Below are 21,452 nucleotides of genomic sequence, written 5' to 3'. Positions count from 1 at the left end.
GGAATTCGGGGTGGGGCCGCCACAAGCCCTCTGCTGCCAACCCTCCCTCCAGGAGGGTCAGGAGAAGCCCACCCGGAGAACCGGGGGGCTCCTAGGAGCCGCGAAAAGCCACGGCGAAACGCAGTGCGTCTGCCCGTCGCAACGCCGTACCGGAAGTCCCACTGTCCAGAAAGCTTGCTCAGACTTCTGTAGCTCTTGATCCTTTAGCATTATCAGAATGTTGCCTTGAGCTACAAGCCTTGAAATTCTCCAGGTTCACATGACATTAGCCCGTCGCAACGCCGTACCGGAAGTCCCACTGTCCAGAAAGCTTGCTCAGACTTCTGTAGCTCTTGATCCTTTAGCATTATCAGAATGTTGCCTTGAGCTACAAGCCTTGAAATTCTCCAGGTTCACATGAGATTACTAAGGATCTCAGGATTCCATTCTATGATTTGTTCAGCATGCCAGGATTAAACCACAGGTCCCTTGTAAGTGTTGTTAGAATTGCTGCTTCAGGCCTACTTGTTTTTCTTTAGCTTCAAGAGGGTTATTTAGTGATAACAATTCATCACGTTTCCTCTCCGTATGAACAAGCCAACTTGATGAGGGGAGTCTGTGCTCACGCTTTCAGTGATGGGCCTGAGTATCAGACACTGGAGGTGCTTTCCTAAGACATAGACATTCTTTACTGGAGCTGGTGTGTGTATCTCACTTTTACCTCTGCTATATGGGCTTTCCAGATGTTTGTGTTCTTTCAAAAACCTGCAAAATGTGTTTGACTGGAGGAGAAAGTGGGACAAAAGCAAGATGCCAGTACACTAGGCTTACCAACCTCCAGGTGGTAGCTGGAGATCTCCTTGGATTACAACTGATCTCCAGGCAACAGAGATCAGTTCATCTGGAGATAATGACTGCTTTGGAAGGTGGATTGTATGGCATTAAACCCCATTGAAGTCCCTCCCCTCCCCAAACCCCACCCTCCTCAGTCTTCACCCCCCAAATCTCCAGGTATTTCCCAACCTGAAGCTGGCAACCCTACAGTACACCATAGGAAATGGTGCTACCCACAAAGCACTTTGGACTCTCCTAAAACTCTTGTATGTCTTTAAGTGGAGACAAGGGTAGGCTTACGGTGGATCTTGAGGCTTCAGAAGAGATGACCTAGTCCAGTGGTGGCGAACCTATGGCACGGGTGCCAGAGGTGGCACTCAGAGCCCTCTCTGTGGGCACATGTGCCATCGCCCCAGCCAGGCCGAGGCCATCATTAAAGTGTCAAATTCTCTGCCAAATAATTTTAAGTAAATGAAAGGATTTGAGACTGCTTTCCTTACTTACTTTGGATCATCTTAAGTTAAAGTAAAACCTCAGTATTCAGGTTTAATTACCGTGTTGGCACTTTGCGATAAATAAGTGGGTTTTGGGTCGCAGTTTGGGCACTCAGTCTCTAAAAGGTTCGCCATCACTGACCTAGTCTATGACCAGGAGCAGTACACAAGAATATCAGTTGGGATTATGTTCTTCTCATTAAATACTTGCAAAAGACATTAGAATTAGCCCCCTCTCTGACAAGTGAATAGCAAGCCCTTGTTTCCTTAGGGTTTGTGCTCTATTTGTACGTGTAGCTCTGCAAGAATGTGCAAGTCACACGGCATCCTGCTGGAGGGTTTTGGTGTCCTTTGCCTGTCCCCAAAATTGCACACAGAAGTGAGAGAGGATTTTTGAATGCCACAAGGATAATGGCTGAGGCATATAAATACCATCCAGAGGGAGAGTCCTTGGACTGAACAAGTGCTCCCCTACGTCTGTGCAATGCCTTTCCACAAATCAACTTAATTTTGTTTTTAAAAAACCCCAAAACAGATCTGCCAAAGACCTGAGGCTAAAACTGAATGAAGTTGCAAAGTCATGTTCAGGACATATTTAGGCACTGGGTGATGGAGCCAAGAATAAAAAGCAATGACAAGTGCTGGCACTGTGGGAGAAGAGAGAGGAAACCCCTTACGTTGGGACAGAACATTCAGCAAAGCTAGGATGGAATGTAAAAAGTAGAGGGGGGAAAACTGATCAGAAATCCTCCTGACCTTCAGAACGTCTGTAACTGCAGAAAATGGAGCAGTTGTAGAGCACAATGAAATAGAAACTGTTCTAGCTTATACTTGGTTTCTATGGCTCGTTCTCAGAAACAGCAGATGAGGAAATAAATATATTTCTTTATTGTGTCACATCAGAATGTGTGTGGGGGGGTGAAAAGTACTGGGTTCGCCACATGGAGGACTCAGACAACGACATGCTCTTGCTCACGTTTATTGTACTTAACACTGGAACTGCAAAATGGCCCTGCAAGGCCAACTATACACACACACACCCAGCACACCCACAGTCCCATTGGAGGGTTTGAATTTCCCGCCAAAGCTTCTGTTGGTTCATGCTGGGGGAACTAGGATCCTAGGTTCCTATTGTCTAGAGGAGCTAAGCTCTTGACTGTAGCCGCGGACCCCTAGTGGCGGTCCGCGTACATAACAGGGGGGTTGGTACATATGATGGAATGCTTCTGCATGAAAAAAAATATGTATGTTCCTTCTCGTAGAAGATTAGCCTGGTTAGGGAGGAGGGTTCAAGCACAGCTTTCTCCTTGGCAGCCTAGTTTTCTATACAGCAAGACTTTTCCTCAGTAGATTATGGAATCCAGTTCAACCTAGGGTAGCCAAATTTGGATCGTCCGGGAGCGGGGGACTCCCGGACGATCCTGGGTGCGTGCGCGCGCGCGCGCAGCGTGCACGTCACCCGGAAGTGACGTCGCACGCTGGGGGCGGGGCCACGCGATTTGAGGGGAAAACAAAGAGCGGGGCTCCGAAACGGGGGATTCCCCGCCCCCCGGCTGCATTTGGCAGCCCTAGTTCAATCCCTTGCTGCATGCTGGAAATCCAAAGCTAGAACATCCCCTAGAGACAGCTGTCCAGGCTCTCTGCTTGACAACCTCCAGCGAGGGACAACCCACTCACCCACCCCTGTGGAACTGCTTTCATTGTTGAATTGCTAGAAACCTTCTCCTGTTATTCAAATGACTTCTACCATCCCGTTAGGAACATTCAGTCAGGTGAGTTCCTGTCTTGCAACAGAAGTGATACAGAACAGACGTAGTTTAACAGCTCATCTCCTATTTGTGAGGCTTCTGCCTGTTTGCTGATGGTTTTGTGGTAGAAGTCAGTGGTGTGTCAATTCTGAGATGTTCTTTCCTTGGATACAGGAGACTGGGATATAGTCTCTGACTGTCCCCAAATATCAGTCAATGAGAATAAGATGGAAGGGCAAGAGGGGCCCAATACTAAAAAAATAGTGTAGTGCATACTCTATGAGCCCTGCTGAGAGCCAGTTGATAGTCTGATGCCTCCTGTGCTCTATCTGATGATAGTCTACTAGCCTGTGGGCCAATAGATAAGAGAAACGGAAGGGGCAGCCCTAAAGAAGAAAGTTAGATTGAAGATGCAAAACATAAGGATCTGAATGTAAAAGAGAAAGAAAAGTACTAGTATCTTCAGAAAACAAGACCTTCAAATAGAAGTGAACAGCCAGCTTCCAAGCTTGGGACTCCACTGATCCCGAGCCCAGTTCCAGTCAAAGAACTGCAGAAGCAACACAGCAAGGAACTCCAGTGATTTTCTGAAGAAAAACCTCAAAAGGTCGATCAATAGAGCTATCGAATCCAGTAATCCAAACAGCCACCCTATATAAAAGTTGAGACAGCACTTTAGCCCTAAAGACTTGCATTGCAGCAACAAACTAAGATGGAGGTGGAGAAGAACCAAGCAATGATGCAGTGGTGGTTGCTCTCTTTGGAATCCAGCCTGCTTTCTCCCCAGGTAGTGAATTTGTGCATTTATGTCTTGACAGATGGAGGTCCACCTGAGGTGGTAACAGTGAGCACATCTGTTACTGTGTCCGTGGGTGGGAAGACCGGAATCGCAGCAGGTAGGAGCGTGTTTCAATACAATTAAGGCATAATGCTGGGCATCATTTTAGATCTGTTTTGAGGATGAAATGATCTCTGTTGGCAATCTTGTAGCATTCCCAGAACCTAACAGGACAAAGCTTCAAATATATATTGTGATAAGCCATCATGGAGATGCAGTTTCATGTTCCTGTTGGATAAACATGAGCTCTGTTTTTCATCCATTTTTCAGCACATTCTCTCTTTTGTTAATTTTAATCCAAGACCATGAAGTTCCCAAATACTCTCTAAAGGAACCATGCCCAAGAGAATTTCTGCAGCCAGTCTGAAAGGCTGGTAAACTACTCTCCACAAAACAGCCTCAAAAGCCTCCATTGTTTACTTTTTCAATGAAATGTTCCACCTCATCAGAAGGGCAATTCTCTGTGTAAAAACCACTGAATGGTCAATTCAGCTAAAAGTTAGGACCCGTGAAGTCTCTGAATCTGTGTTTGAACATAGTATTTTATTGCCAGTCAAGAAGCATACATTTAGTGTGATTTAGGCATTTTTGATAGAATTGTATTTTGTTTTGTGCTTTCAACGTGCTTCTGCAAACGTTCAAGGCTCTGTAAGTGTAGCACAGTGGCTGGCAATTGATTGGCAGGCCGGTCTACTTGAGGAAAGAAGAGGATGAAAGGGGAGGGATTCCAAGGAGACAGGCGGGTTGAGAACTGGGAATCCAAGTGAAACCAGGGTTCTAGAGGAAGGTGGGTTTGAGGGACAGAACAGAGGGTCCAGGAGGGAGTTGAATGGGGTGGGGGTAGCAGGATAAAGGTAGCACATATTTGTGGCATCCAAAAAGGACATACACAAGCTGGTGATGGCCATACAGTCTGTACTTGCATTTTTGTAACATCTGAAGCTGCTCTGAGAGATAAAGAGATGAGGGAGGAAGCGGCCAAGGGGGTAAAGAGAGACTTCCAAAGATATCTTGTGCCTGACTGGGGACTGCGTATGCAGAGGAATGGGACATACACGGGAGTGTTCAAAAAGGCAAAAAATGTTGAAGTTTCCTCTACTGACACAAAATAACCAGTCAAATATTTGATTCTGGCTCAGGACGCAAAAGTTTCTCTGGGCTTCTCTGTGTCCCGTTGAATAGTATTTCCCATAATATCAAATCTGTGGCCTTTTTAGGTGGAATCCACATTGGGTAAGCTTTCACTACTGTAGCATATGCATACCTTTCCTAGTGAATTAGGAATTCCTGTTAGTTACTAGAATGTGCCTAATAGCTTTTGATCACTGGGCAAACGTTAGCTAAGACATAATTATTAATTATAATTTAATTGAGGCTATTTTGTCTCCAGAGGCATAAGCCTAGAGCTTTCTGCTTGCAAAATCAGTTCTCTACATAGAACAAATGTGTGCAGTATGAGGAGTTCCTAACGTTACTGGCTGTTCTCTCAAGTGAGTCAATAACCGGGGGCTTTATTTTTCATTGGGGAGAAACTGCTGTAGTTACATCACAGCTGCTAGCAGATTTAAAGTCCCAGTGAAACTGCTGGAATCTGTGCAGGAGTTCTTCTGTCTCTCTGGTTGGTGTTGTATGTGATGTCACTCTTATTGTGTGACCTTTTCTTAAGTGAGTTATTTGCTTGACACCTGAACAACATTCCAAGCACAAACAAACTCCAGTTTGTGGGTCTATGTGTTTTAAAGAGTTGCTCTTGGTTGTGGCTGCACATGGGATCAGGATTTGCATGTCGTAGCTTGAAAATTCAAAGGCCATCACAGATTGCCTCGTCTGTCCCCAATATAGTAGGCTTCTGGAGATCAGGGCATCATGTTTTCCTATTTCCCAAACCAAACCACCTCACATTTGCACCAGGGCTCATGTTTTTATTGTAGATTAACATTAAGTTAACCATCAGTGCCATCAGCTATGTGTGCGCAGTAGGCTGTCTGACTTTTCACCCACAGAAACAAGAAACAAACTCAAGAAAGTTTCAGCAATAATTTATGTCAGAGCACAAGGAGGGGATATTTGGTCAGGGGAGGTCATGTAATCATAGAATCATAGAAGTTGGAAGTCAGAGGACTTCCTCTCTATACACAGAAGCCCTTATGCAGACTCTGTACATATTCCACATTTGGGTACCTAAGCAAAAAATTGGCTATTCCTCCTTTAAAAGGTTTGTTGCAACTACTTCCTCCCACTTTCTTTTGCATTGGACTGTTGGGAGCCATTAGTGCAGACTGTGTGGAGCAGTTACATGATAATACAGCTGAACTCCAGCAAAGCCCAAATGTACAACAGCTGGCCTTTTGGCTTGTACAGTTCCTGTACTCTCTGTTTAATTTTCTGTTGTTGAGAAGGAGGAGAGGTTGTTGGTTGCTGCGCTCCTTCCAGTGTGAGAATTCTTTAAATCCTCTCATCTGTCGCAAAACAAACCAGAGAGTCTTGTTTTGCAAAAACAAGCAAAAGCTTGATTTAGATAATTCCAGATGGGTACCCATGTTAGTTTGTAGCAGCAGAACGAAACATAAATCCAATGGCACCTTAGAGATTAACAGAATTTATTTCACCATGAGCTTCTCTGAGTCAGAGATGCTGACTTCATCAGATACATGACGTGTACATCCATTAGGCTGATGCATTTGTATTGACAACAACAGAAAGGGGGGTGTTAGAAAAAGAGGATGCTTTAAAGCAAGTTCCAATCAGAAGAGTAATCTCTGTGAATTACTCTGAGTGAATTGATGACTCCCTTGGCTGGATCTTGTTTTCACCTCCCCCCCCCCTTCCCTTTTGTCTGCATCTTTGAGTATGAACATGCCTGCCTAATATACTTCATGCATCTGATGAAGTCACATTCCTGCATGTGCTGAGATAAATTCTGTTAATTTCTAAAGTGCCATTGGACTTCTGTTTTATTTAGCCTGATTTGCGGTTTAACTGCTATGCCTTTCCCCAGTGCTTTTGTTGAGTACCTAGGAAGGGACTCTGGGATAGAGCAGGGTGGCAGTTTTTGCTGGAAGTGAGTTGTGGGATTTCCCTTACTGATACTTGTGGGGCATTTCCAGGGGAAATCCACATGTCTTCAGTCCCCTGGCTTGAAGCCTATTTCAAATCTGGGGCTCCAGCCTAGGAGCTGGTTTCATCTCTCTCGCAGCAGATACTGTCTCGCCTGGGGTGAACTATCCACTGCTGTCCTTGCTGGTTTGTCTCCTGACTGCTGTTGCCATTGAGCTTGAAAGGAAAGAAGCCCTTGACTCTGGTCCAGAAAAGGCTCGCACACTGCAGGACATTTTGAGATTGGGCGCCCACAGAGTCTGCCATGTTCCCTTTGCTCCCAAATTTATTTGATATCGTTTTAATTCTGAGCGGAATTAGAGCAGTGAGGGGGGTTGCTATGGCAACTGTTTCCTTGTGCCTTTGGTCTGACTCATTTCAGACAATTACTCTCACGCTCCAGGATTCACAGATGTGATAGAGGAAGAGTCATGTGCTGGGCTTTCAACTTTTCGCTTTTAATTTCCTCTTTCCTTTCACTGGTATTAACTCCTGCAGAGCCCCCATGCTGTCGAAACATATATGCATGTGCATTTCTGCTAAGCAGGGAGGGGGGCTTCATCAGCGTAAATGAGCAGGGTGAGGACGCGCACATGGTGATCATCAGCATATTGGGCCCCTGATATAGTTGAGGGCCTAGGTCTGGATATGAGTAACAGTCTTCAGTCTTAGTACTAGTGATGGTTCTATAGATAGTGAATTTGTGTGTAAACCTAATCATTGCATGAGTGTGTGAGATGTTTCTGCACATGTTCCCATATATGTAAGGGTGGATGTGTGGATGGGAATGGGGATGTGTTTTGAGTGCATGTGTGTGTGCTTGTGGTGAGTAAAAATTGGCTTCCAAGCCACAGGACGGGGGAATTTTTGTCAGCTGGTGATTTTTGTCTTAAGGGTTTCTAAGGTATGAGATGGTCTGAGGACATCATGCTATAGCCTTGTTGAAGCAACAGAGGTGAACGTAATCCATAATCTGGATAGGAGAGCTCTGGGACCCCATGTAATATAATTATTTTAAAGGAATGTCTGATATATAGACTGAGATTGTAAGCCTGGCTTTCTTTTGCATCATGCTTTATTCCTTCCAGAGCCAGTCCTTTGCAGTGGAGTGTGTTCCTATGAACATAAGAATATAAGAACATAAGAGAAGCCAATGTTGGATCAGGCCAATGGCTCATCTAGTCCAAAAATACCAGGTGCCATCAGGAGGTCCACCAGTGGGGCCAGGACATTAGAAGCCCTCCCACTGTTGCCTCCCCCAAGCACCAAGAATACAGAGCATCACTTGCCCCAGACTGAGAGTCCCTATCTATACCTTGTGGCTAATAGCCACTGATGGACTTCTGCTATGTCCTATGTGCCTAGATGCTTTCGGCTCACTGAAAGACACTGGCTTCCATGAGTAAAAATGCCTAGTGACAGAGGGGCTGTCCTGGGGACAGGAAAAGAGCACAGTCGAAGCAGGAACAAGGCTTAGGATCTGAGCCGTAATCTTATTATGACAGTGAGCATCTGACTATTAAAATGTTTTTTGGCTTCACTTGCAAGGTTGAATGCATAGGGATCTGTGTCAAGGGTGTGAGAGAATCCAAAGTCAAATGCATCTCTGGCTTATGGGGTGTTTTGATGAGGCTGATAAGTGTGTGGCTGAAAAAAGTATAATAATTAGTTCTTCAGAATCCAAAGGCAAGTCATATCCTACACTCAGAGTCCATATTGTTTTGTGAATTGGAGCCTGTCCTAATGCTTAGGTGGCACTGTGATGCCCATATATCATGGGAAAGATTATTTGCTTGGTGACAAAATACTGCGGATGGACACTGATTAGAATGATGAGTCAGAGAATACAGACTCTGTGTTCTGAGATGGTTGTCTGAACACTGCATAGTTTTGCATGTATGTTTGAGTGGAAAGGATGTAAGCATAATAAAGAAAGATAAGGCACACATTTCAGTGAACTTACACATTTCTATTCATTGTGGATGAAGGACCACTGTAGTAACGTCAACAAATAGAAGGTCTTCAAAAAGCAAATATTTTTGCAGAAGTTAGAAAGCAGGGCTGTGCTCATATCTAGTGCAACTATGATTGAAAATACTGTTGGCACACACAGTAGAAACTAAAATCCCATTTTAAAATGCCTGTGCAATGTTAAAAAATATTGGTGGTGTGGTGGTGAATGATTTTCATGTGCCATGTCATGTCAGCATTGAAAAAAGTGCATCTCACAAACTTCTTGTGTGTGCATATGCAAATTTCATGAGGTGCACAGGAGGACATGCTGTCAACTCTTCTTTAAAAGTGCATCTGCCCTAACCTGGGTAGCCCAAGCAAGCCCAATCTCGTCAGATCTCAGAAGCCAAGCAGGGTCGACTCTTGCAAGTACTTGTATGGGAGACCTCCTTAGAATACCAGAGGTGGGAGGCGGGGGCAGGCTTTGTTCAGCCACCTCTCTGAATATCCTCCAGGCCCCCAGTAGGGGTCAGTCTCCAGAGGCCACCATGACTTCCAGGTGCACACACAGTCAATCACCAGAGGATGCCATGACTTCTGGGTACACACACACACATGCACACACACACATCAAAAGGTAAAGGTTCCCTTGCTCGAAAGCCAGTCGAATCCGACTCTAGGGTTGCGGTGCTCATCTCCGTTTCAAAGCCGAAGAGCCAGCGCTGTCCAAAGACGTTTCCGTGGTCATGTGGCCGGCATGACTAAACACCAAGGCGCACGGAATGCTGTTACCTTCCCACCGAAGTGGTACCTATTTATCTACTTGCAATTTCTTGCTTTTGAACTGCTAGGTTGGCACACACACATACATGCACATAAAAAAAAGAAAAAAAATTAAAAGTGCATCTGAAGTACTGAAAGCGAGAGGAGGGCAGTTCTTGCAATCAAAAGGTAGAGTGCTACATATACTTTAAACACAGGTACATATAAAGAGTTAAATCATTGGTCCTAGCAGCATGATACCATCTATTCGAGCTGGCAGCAGCCTTCTGAGGACTCTGATAAAGAAGAGATCTTTCCTGCTCCTGCTACATAAGATTCATTTAATTTGAGGTGCTGAGAATTTAACCTGGGACCTCCCTTCAGGGCTATGGACTGGCCAATAGAAGGTAGAGCACTATGGGAAAACCAGTGGCAAATCATATGGTGCAGAGCAATGCTCCCTCTAAGCCATGGAGTCTTGTGAGCAAAAATTCTACTTTGTAAGCTACTGGCCTTAAAGTTGTGAGCAACTGCACCAATCAGTTGGCTTTGGAGCCCTTCTTCCTGAGCTGAGACAAAAATGTGTGAGCTGGAGGCTAGAAAACTGTGAGCTGGCTCACACTAACTCAGCTTAGAGGGAACACTGGTGCAGCGTGCACACAATTCGCACTATGTAAAGTCTGCTGGAAGCTCCGGAATTTTCAATAAGTTTCTGGCTCCTCAAATTCTACAACTGTACTCCATGATTCTGAGGGTTTGTGAAAGGGAGATGGGGGAGGCTGGAGCAGTCAGAGCTCTGGCTGTTCCCAAAACAGAACATTCCTGTGCCAAGCTTCCTCCTGGTATGTGTTTGCCTGTCTGTGCTTTAGCCATAAGGAAGCTGTTCAAGAGTTTCATACTTTCAATTCATAATCAAATGCATGTTGCTTTCCTCACATGCTTCATATCTTTGGCTCACAATGCCCTTAAAGGCTAACTCGTTCAGATCCAAACTGGCATCTAAATTTGGAGCCCACCAAAGGCTCCACAGTGTCTCTCTTTCAAATGACCTGGATTTTTGTCAAGCAGAAGAATGGCAGAAGAGCCCCTGCTTGTGGAGAAGAGCTACCCTTTCAGCAGGCAGATGGAACGTGGGGGTTGGAATCGTCTGCGACAGTTGAAAAGTGACAGTTGAGAAGATCAGAGAGAGGAATATCTGAAGAGCAGCTGCTCACGGAGAGGCGAGAGGGAAGGAGAGAGAGAGAGAGAGATTACAATGATGAAAGAAAGTAAGGAAGAAAGGAATAGCCCCATATACTGGAAATGAGAGTTCTGAAAGCGTATTGTACACAGTATTCTATAGTTATTTCAGAGCACAGAGACAGTCTGTATATATATCTTCTACTGCTTTCATTCTAATGTGGTGGCATATTAGGAAAGGGCTTGTATGGTATAATATTTCAGAGAGTGGGAGCGGTGTAGCATGGGCAAACATACAGATTGAGTTGCAAAGCCTGCACACATCCAGACATGCAGTCATGTGAGCAGTTGCGCCAATCGAATTGGTGGCGTCTGCCCAGCATATGGCTAAGTTTGCAGCACGTTCATGGATAGCCAGTCAAGTGGGTGGCACATGCAAGCAGGGCTAACCATTGCCTAGCACGAGGCCAGCATGAATGTAATATTGCATTCTTATCCCACGCTTCTTCCCAGGGTGGCTTACATGGTCTCTGTTTCCCCCCCCCCCCTCCCCCCCAATACTTTCAACAGACCTCAGCGGTAAACTGAGCAGAAAGCAGCTGACCCAAACTCATACACTGAGTTTGATGGCTAAGCAAGGTTTTGAATCCAGGGCTGTTTCCCCATAAAGACAATTCTCCATGTAGCTCTACTTGCGTTTGCAACATTTTGTTTTGTGTTTTTGCAGCATTTGCTATGGCAAAGGAGTATCTGCATGGGCATTTCCCCCACAATTTCCTTGCCTCAGTCCTCTGTAACTGCCATTCCCTACCCTTCACTCCCATTTGGAGGGCTTTTTTCAGGCTTTAAAAATTACTTTGCTATAAAAATCTATTGCAACAAAATCTTCCAATAAAAATCTATTGCAACAATGAATTATCTATTGCAATGAAAAATCTATTGTAACAATGAAAAATCTATTGCAAAAAATCTATTGCAACAATGAATCAGCCCCGAGTTTACAAACTGGAAACTAGCAACTTGTTGCAATAGACCATCATAATGCCATAGCTGTTCCTGCTCATAGCTCGTAGCTCTACAACATCTTGGGTTTGTGGAAGCAAATAATAATAAGCAATGAATTTGGGATACATCCCTATAAGCCAAAAGAGCACAGGCTCATACCTGTCTGGCAGTAGGGAACCATGGGAACAACTTTGTCCTGGTTAAATATGCCTTAGGGTTCCCCAAATATCACAGAGCCTTCACCTTTGCCCACTTTAATGTTCTACCTTCAGCTCTTCTGGTAGGAAGATACCTGTGCATCCCCTATACTCAGCATATTTATCCTTGTCAGTCGAACACAGTTGAAACATGTCCTATTGTACTGCTTATTTTAAAAGGACATTTTACATTATACATCACCCCAATGTTATCCAATTTTCCAGGCAGATCTGACAAATATTTTATGTCCCTTCTCCTGTTAGGACATTCCAATGAAACTACTCCTACGATAGCTAAATTCTGTGCTTTGGCCTATTTAATAAGAAAGCATTCTGTTAAATCTTTTTAATAACTATGTATGTATCATGGAAGTTATATTAATTAGAATATACATGTATATATTTTCTTTTATGTGTTATAAACTACATTTTTATTGGCTAGGGTTGACAAATCACCTGCTGGCAGGGGGATGGGGGGGACGTTCCGGGAGCGGGAAGTGACATTGCCCCCCATTCCCCCCCAAACTGTGACGTCACACACAATGTGCTTGTGTCACCCAAAAGTGATGTTGACATGTTGGGGGCGACGCTCTGGTTTTGGGGCAAATCTCTATAGTGAAATCAGCATCAAACCATAGAGTCTTGCCCAAAAGCCAGAGTGTCACCCCACGATGTCGACAATGTGCCAACATCACTTCCAGGTGACGCAGGCACATCACGTCTGATGTTGCTGTTTGGGGGGGGGCGGAATTCCCTCCCACCAGCCAGCTAACCAGTGGCGGGCAGAAGCCTGCAAAAATGGGGGATTGCCCACCCCCACCAGGCAACTGGCAATCCTTCTGTTGGCTGATCAAGGATTGTAATAATAAAATGGATGAAGTGATTGATTGCTATAGCCAGGGGAGGGGGGAATGGCCACTGAAGGGATTGAGGTAAAGGAAATGGCACCAGTGTGGTCAAGACATCCAAGGTGCTTTGACTCTGATTTTTCAAAGAGATCGTATCACACCACATCTCCGCAAAGCACAGGAAACACAGAAACAGGATGAGTAGAGGATGATGTCATGAGGGTGCTGCCAAAAACAGCGCATCAGTAAGGAAGCCAGAGCTGAACAAAACATCCCTATGGAAACAGCCTAGGTCTCCCTAGTGTAAGATCAACAACCATATATATTACAGCTACACTACAACTGCTATAACAGGCAGGTGCTTACAGAACTGCGTTGGTTTGAATGGGAGTGAGGAATGTATTATGGCTGCAGTGTAAAACAGGGGCTGAGGGAATAGCCAAGGCGCCCCCCATGTGTGGATATCTAAATCCGCACATCGGGGGCACTTGGGGGGCAGAGAGCTTTTCCTGCACACGTGAAGCAGTCCTTAGGTGTGTAGAAAAATCTGAAAACTTTAAAAAACTATACGGGGGATACTTAAATCCCCCCAAAAGTAAAAAAGCATTCCCTGCACATGCGCAGAGAATGCACTTACCTCTGGGATCTGTGGCAGAGCCATGCAGGGCTCGCCACCATTGGTGCTGGCAGCAGCAGTGGCAGGAGGGAGCCTTGGCGGGCCAGTGGCTAGAAGCCGCGGCCGTTGCTGCTGCTGTTGGTGGCGGTTGGGGGAAAGCCTGGCAGGCCTGGCGGCTCAGAGCCATGCAGGGCTCAACAGTGTTACTGTTGTGGGTGGTGGCAGCAGTGGGGGAAGAGCCTGGCGGGCCTGGCGGCTCGGAGCCACACAGGGCTCCCCAGTGTTGCTGTTGTGGGCTGCAGCGGGGAGAAGCCTTGGCAGCTTGGGAGCTGCGGGGAATATTCTCCCCCCCCACGAGTATCATGGGTCCCGCTTCTTGTATTCTCTTAATCGTCAGCAATGCTCCCTCTAAGCTGTGGAGTCTAGTAAGCAAAAATTCCACTTTGTGAACTACTGGCATTGAAGTTGTGAGCAAGCAATTTGGCTACTGCATAAATTAGTTTGCTCTGAAGCCATCCTTCCTGAGCTAAGACAAAAATGTGTGAACCAGAGGCTAAAAAATTCTGAGCTAGCTCACACTGACTCATGAGGTAACATTGTCAGCATCTATATATCTAATAGGTAACATTGAGGTAACATTGTCAGCATCTATATATCTAATAGCCAAGTCGCCCCCGTGCGTGTGGATACCTAAATCTGCGCATCGGGGGCACCTGAGGGGGGAGGGAGATTTTCGTGCACCCTTGGGGCAGTCCCCAGGTGTGCACAAAAATCTTAAAAGTTAAAAAAAATATCGGGGGGGATACTTAAATCCCCCCAAAAGTGACAGCGGGGGGAGGAGGGGGGAGGGAGATCGAGCCGGGGGATGGAGGAGACGGAGGAACCGGCGGGATGGGGGGAGACCTTACCTGCTCCTGCTGGTTCCTCCTCCACCGGCTCAGTTTAAAGCCCCCCCCCCCCCCCACTTCCCCCGGTCTCCTTTCTTTCGTTTTAAACCCCCCCCCCCCCGCGCGAGTTCCGCGGGTCTTCTTTCTTGTGTTTTTCTAATAGCAAATTCAGTGGTGCACAGTAGGGCAGTGAAAGGCAGCCACCCCTAAATATAGCCATTAACAGACAAGGTCGGAGTCTCCCAGTTTCTTGACTTCCCTCTCTCTCACTCACATTTTCTCCTTCCTTCTACCTGTCTTTTCTGTGTTGTTGCCACCCTTGCTGTTATTCCCCCCCAGCCCCCCAACCTCTGTACCAAGGGTGTCAAACTCATTTGTCATGAGGGCCAGATTTGACACAAGTGTTACTTTCTTGGGCTGGGCCATGTATGCCATAAAATCTAATGCCAGGTACAGGAGATATAAGCTTTATAAAAGATACAGGCAAACCCAATTAATATTATTTTTACACAAAATACAAACAAAAGCAATTGATTCCTAGCAATGAAAGCAATTGATTTACTGGGGAACCCACAAAAGCCCCAATGAATGTATTTAATCATCTGTGATATGAGTTTTCTCCCAAGGGATACCATAAGGGGGGTAATATTATACTTCCATACAAAGCTACTTTTTGTATATATAGCACTTTTAAGAGATAAGTCATGTCCTTGCAGGTAAATAAGGTAGTTTTTCAGCACCTCCCCATACACCCAGCCTCAGCAGCCGAGCACAACTACAATCTGTCTCTCACTGTTTGTTTCCTCTCTTCTCCCATTCACTGAGGATCTTGAGGAGGCACACTGGACTCACCCCTCCACCACCTCATCCCCACCACCTCCAACAACAACCTTGTGAGGTGGGCCGGGCCAAGCAACCAGCCCCGTGTGACCCAGACAACAGGGTCCTGGCTCGGGGGGGGGGGTGTCGTCTAAACCGGGCTCTTCCAGATACCCCCACCCCCAGTTCTCATCCTTCCTGCATTTCACACAGAAGCGGTGGGGTTCAGGGAAGGTCTGATGGAGAGGCTGTTTCTGAAACCTCCAGAAGGCACTTTTTGTCCTCTGATTACCCCTTTTCCATCACGGGCTGAGAACAAGTGGGAGGGAGAAGGGAGGTTGTCGTTCCCCACACGCCCCAACACTCACTCTGCCTCCCGGCTCTTCAACTGTTCAGATGTGCAGCAACAACATCAGCACCCTGATTTCCCTTTGCTCCTCTACTTGCTTCTGAGGCTGGGAGGTCTTTTCCCCTCTGAATGGCATGCACACCACAGCCCAGTTGCCACCCAGTCCACAGTGGCCCTCCTCCTCCTCCTCCTCTCTTCCCCATGGCCCATCCCTTCCTCGGCTAACTGCCGCTCCATGTGCCCACTCTTGCCAATCCCCCTCATGGTCAGAATTTGAAAAAAATGCAAAGCTGGTTGGTGCAGCAGTGGCAGCGCCAGCTGCTTAACTCCGTCTCCCCATGTACTGGCTTCTCCAGTCCTCACTGAGCCGTGATTGGAGGAGACGGGAGGGGAAAAAACACACCTCCTCTTTCTCTGCCTTTGCTTCCATTCCCACCACACTATTTTACCTCAGCTTCATAGTCCTGCCCCCTCACAATTTCCTTTCTATTTCTTGACAACTTCAACCACACACACACCTTAACACGTGCTCGCACCCCCAAGCAGCCTCCTGCCTTCCCTTCCTCACACCAGTTGCTCACGGGCTGGGTAAGAGCCCTGGACAGGCTGGATCTGGCCCCCGGGCCTTATGTTTGACATCCCTGCTCTATACCCTTCCCTTTCTTCCCTTTAAGGTGTCCTGGACAGCCCCATACAATACTGCCAGGAGGAGTGTTCTGTGGAATTTGCTGGTGAGCCAAAGGCCTTCTCCTAGCATCATGGGAAACGGTATCCAGCTGAAACTTGGGAGAGGAACCTAAGTCTGTTGTAGACATTCTCACAGAGCACTGTATCCAAGGCAGCGGTCAACACTGTATGAGGTTGTTTACCCGCCCCTAAATGGCAATTTATATATCTGCCATTTTGCAATGTCTGCTTTATGTTTTGTTTTGTTTTTTGCCACCTCAATTTATTTTAAAGATTTTTCTGCACCTGGGGGTACCCAGATTTCTAAAACATTTTCCCCTGGGTGACCCACTTTGTTCAGATTTTTTTATCTGCTTGTTGGGACCATCATGAGAATTAGCTATATGACAAGGGAGGACCTGCAAGATTCGTGGGGTGGGAATCTGATCCTCCTCCCCTACTTCACTTACCTGCTGAGCCCAGACACAGCTACCCATATAAGCCAGAGTGGAGTCCAGATGTACAACGAGGTCTCTCCCTACTTTTAAATGAAATTTAAAGTCGTAGTGTTAGGCAGACTTGGAATATTCAGATGCAGAATTCACTGGGACATGATTTAATCCATATGTAAAATTATGTTTATCTTCCCTATGGTCCCTATGATTTCCTTGTGTATATGAACTCTGAGAATTCAAGAACTTATAGAACCTTCATACCTGCAAGACTGCCTCCTCCAGTGTGTCCCCCGAAGAGCATTATGCTCCGCTGAGAACAAGTTACTGGTGATCCTCAGCCCAAAAGACATCTGGCTGTCCTTGACCAAGCCCGAGGCCTTTTCAGCCCTGGCCCCTGCCTAGTGGAACTCTCTGCCAAATAACATCCATGCCCTGCGGGACCTGATGCAATTCAGCAGGGCTTGTAAGGCAGAGATATTCCGCCAGGCCTTTGGTTGAGGACAGCAACAGGTACCATCTTGGCTGGCACTTCCTTTCCCTCCCTTTCCCTCCCCTTTCCAGCTATATTTCCCTTACTCCTTTTCAGAAGCAGTAATGTAGTCTAGAATCCGACAACTCCATCTATGAATTTTTTAATTTAAACTGTTTAACTGCTGATAGATCCAGGTAGTCAGTCGTGTTGGTCTGAAGCAGTAGAACAAATTTCGAGTCCAGTGGCACCTTTAAGACTAACAAAGGTTTATTGAAGGTATGAGCTTTCGTATGCATGCACACTTTTTCAAATGTTTTAAGATCTGCGTAACAGCAAATTAACATGTAACATGATGAAGATGTTTTAAGATCTGCGAGAACAGAATTAAATAACAAGCTAAGGTTATAAGGGACTATACATCCTCTGTATTTTAGTGTATTTCCTTTTCAGAATAGTATATTAGAATACTGAATGTAATGCAAGGAATATTGGAATGTTTGGCTGACATACACTGCTCCCACCTCGAAAAAGAAAGTAAAAATGCTGTTCCGTGACCTCCATGCTCTGGGAGTGAATGGAGAGTCTCAAACTTATTTTGTCATATTTATTGCTTTACCTTATAACCTTAGCTTGTTATTTAATTCTGTTTTCGCACATCTTAAAACATCTTCATCATGTTACATGTTAATTTCTGAGACACCTTTGGTTAGTGAAGGGCAGGGTATAAATCCAATCTCCTCCTCCTTCTCCTCTTCCTCTTCTTCCTCTTCTTCCTCTTCTTCCTCTTCTTCTTCTTCTTCTTCTTCTTCTTCTTCTTCTTCTTCTTCTTCTTCTTCTTCTTCTTCTTCTTCTTCTTCTTCTTCTTCTTCTTCTTCTTCTTCTTCTTTGCTGTTCAGTCCATCTATTAGTTCCTCCCATTCCATTGTATTTGAAAAAGTGTGCATGCACACGAAAGCTCATACCTTGAATAAACCTTTGTTGGTCTTAAAGGTGTCACTGGACTCTACATTTGTTTAACTGCTGGGAACTGTTTTTATCTTGATGTATTTTATCATTATTGTTCATCGCTCAGAGCCCTGAGCAGTTAGGGATAGAGTGATTCATAAATCGAAATTATAAATAAATAAATAAATTGTGCTCTTGGCTTCTTTGTAGGAGATTTGTAGAGAAGTAGGCATGGGTAGTTTTCACAAATCACATTTCAAATATGAGGTGTTTAGGAAAATACATTCTTTATTATTCTTCTAAAACAACAAGCCAGAAATATAATATACCTTCACCTGTTTTTTAAAAAAATCTCATTGCTCTCCTTTAAACTCTAATATACCTAACAGAAAGAAAACAAAAAGATTGCACGCGCCATCTGTCCTCCCCTCCCACCAACTGTGCCTACCTCTGTTTTCCTGGGTCGCCCTGACTGAACCCAGTACATTTTCCTTGGTTGCAGCTTTAACCTATTGGGCTAAGAGTGCATATCTCTTGTCTGCATACACTTTTATTGATGGAATTAGATTGTCATTCATTATGGCTTCCCACCAGTATCAGAGAACTATTTTTCATTAGGGGAGCCTCTCCTAGCTGGCTGTGTCTGATAGCCGGAAAAAGTCGATTGCCTGGAGCACAATAAGGGATTTTTTAACAGTTGATGTAGACATTTCTATTTAAATTCCATGCATGTACATTTTGTGCAGTGATGTCACAAGCACATGTATTATGAATATTCACATTGCAGCATTTTCATGCTTCTAATCATCTTCCGGTCTTTTTGATTAGGATAGATCAAGCCTACGAGGAGAACCGGGCTGTTTTGCTTTTAGTGATGGTTCTCATGCATATGTTTTCAAGATCTCATCTGCTTTTACAGAGAAACAAGCTTTGGGGAGGTTATTGAAATTAAGCCATTAGATAGTTAAACAGTTAGGAATCTCCATACTTAAGGACTGTGCTCCGTATTATACGGCACAACAACCAGGTTCACAAGTGTAATCCAGTGCAATCCTAAACAGAGCTGCACCCTTCTAATTCCATTGAAGTCAATAGGCATAGAAGAGTCTAATTCTTCTTAGGACGCTGCAGTTAGCCACATTAATGAGAACTGTATATTCCTTGTGCCTTTGTTGAAAACACTCCATGGACTTGCACTGAAAAATTCTAGCATGGGTAGCATATCATCAAACTCCTGAATAACCTCTGTTTACACAGCCATGCATCTCTGGTAGTATTTTGATCTTGTACATGGAATACTCAGCACAGCAATGCAAGCTGATTTCTATCGTGCCGAAGTATATTGATTCTGCTGAAAAGCACTGTTGGTAAGTTATATATTTGCCCAGTTTCACTTGAACATTAATTCTCAAATGTTTTTACTGATGAACCTCTTTTCAAATAGAATAACTAATATGAATTCAGTAAATCCAGACTTTTCTTTCGATCTCCTGAAATCCACAGCTACAACATCTGCTACTGTCAGCAGGATGGTCTAAATCCCCGTTTTATCGACATATAGAGCTTGGTCTGCTTTACATGCCTGAAAGATGATGAAATGCAAGATTTCCCCCTCCCTCATCTTTGATGTTTTATACACTTGGGGAGCCCTAGAAGTTCCAGGATCCTTGTTAAAAATGCTTATCACCTCATCGCAGCTGAAGACACAGTTTCTCAGTAAGACAGAGGACATTTTCCATATTGGTTTATTGCATTCTCCAGTCACTCAGCAGCTTCTTACTCTCTTTAGCCCACTGTACTCCCAAACTACTCCAGTTTCTTTGGGACTAACCAGTCTCCAACTGTCATGATTACCACGGTCCCTTTTTTCTCAACCGACTTCCCTCTCCCTTCACTTATTTCCTATTTTCAGAGTAGAATTTTAGGTGTGGAAGTATCAGGGCCAATCCTGTGCCATGTCAATGAAAAAACAGAATGAAGTTTGAGGCTGTAATTAAACTCACAACACCATGGGAAATGGAAAATATCATTGGCAAGAGAAGGAAACCTACTCGGGGTGGGATTAGGAGATGGGAAGGGGGGGAGGATTTTTTTCTTCTTCTAATTTTTACTTCCCAGTTCTTCTCATCCCCTAAACACACATCATACACCATTGACTTTGTGCAATCATTTCATTATTTCTTGCAAGTAAAATAGAGATCTATAAATATACAGCTCTGACATAAGTCCCATTTCAAGTATGATTGTGCTGTCCAATATCTTACGGAGGTAAGTTCCTTTGGGAAGATTATAGAGATAGTAAGGTTGGAATTTTATATCCAGTTGGCAGAGTGCTAGTGGTGGTTTGCTGAGTATACGTAGTAGTAGGAAGCAACACACACATACTCGCCAGAGTTTTTGGTAATCCAGTTTTGCCCATCAGTCTGGGATCAAGCTGGAGTAGAGTTGGCTGAATTGGAGGAACTACAAGACATATCTGGTACATAGTCTGTCCTCCGTTTTTGGAATTTGTCCCTTGCCTTGGTAGCTGTGTTTGTGCATGTAATGCATTCAACTGTCTTGAAATGTCTCCCAGATGCCTTTTCCCCAGTGGCCTCCCTAGTGCTCCATGGGAATTTGTTTCTGCCACAGCATCTGTCTATGAAGAGTATTCCATCCCTTTGGACGTGATAGTTCTTTGCTAGGAGAACAAAGGACGATGGAATTGCTGCTACGAGATGTAATCTTGAGTCCTTCACAGTGCTCCTTTTCTGTGACAAGGGATTTGAAGGTGTGGTGGAATTAAAGGAAAACGAGCATTGTTTCCATTCAGAATTTCGGCAGCTAAAGAAAAGATCAACTGAGAGGCACCAAAATACAACAGAAGAAGGAAGAACTCTGATGACCTGATCCGTGCCCAGCTAAGGTGATTGCTGGGTTCTGCTCCTGAGTCGCTGGCAAAGTACCGAAGAATCTGGGCCAGCTGCCAAGTTGTTTCATGACTGCAAGGATCACAGTATCCACAAAAACTGCGGCTGCACGACCTCTTGTGTCATCTTCCTATCCTAGGAATACCCGCTGTGACGGGCTAGAGCAGGTTACCATGGCAATATGTGCTCTCCCCTGGAGACGGCACTTTATCCCACTTTCCTTGATATAAAATGAGTCCTTATGTTGGTTCTCCTCCTCCCTTCAGTTAAAAAAAATGCTGCTGCTGTGAGGTGCTGTACGGTTTAAAAACCAGATTGGGGAAAGATTGTTTGGGCAACAATTCATATTGGGGGGGGGGGGAGAGAAGGATGCACACACATGTGTATCTGTGTTGGAGTTA

General features: G+C 45.0%; 1 protein-coding gene across 1 annotated transcript in view; it reads left to right on the top strand.

Moving 5' to 3' along the window:
* CACNA2D4 (calcium channel, voltage-dependent, alpha 2/delta subunit 4) overlaps nt 1–21,452 on the top strand; it is a 251,208-nt gene that overhangs the window by 130,968 nt on the left and 98,788 nt on the right. The window contains exon 27 of the mRNA XM_015422870.1: nt 3,874–3,951. Coding sequence (XP_015278356.1) covers nt 3,874–3,951 — 78 coding nt within the window. The remainder of the gene's footprint in view (nt 1–3,873; nt 3,952–21,452) is intronic.

This window comes from Gekko japonicus, unplaced genomic scaffold (assembly GCF_001447785.1).
Source record: "Gekko japonicus isolate JY-2015 unplaced genomic scaffold, Gekko_japonicus_V1.1 scaffold34, whole genome shotgun sequence".
Classification (NCBI taxonomy): domain Eukaryota; kingdom Metazoa; phylum Chordata; class Lepidosauria; order Squamata; family Gekkonidae; genus Gekko; species Gekko japonicus.
The sequence above is the reverse complement of the archived record's forward strand: the minus strand, read 5'-3'. Positions and strand labels throughout refer to the sequence as shown.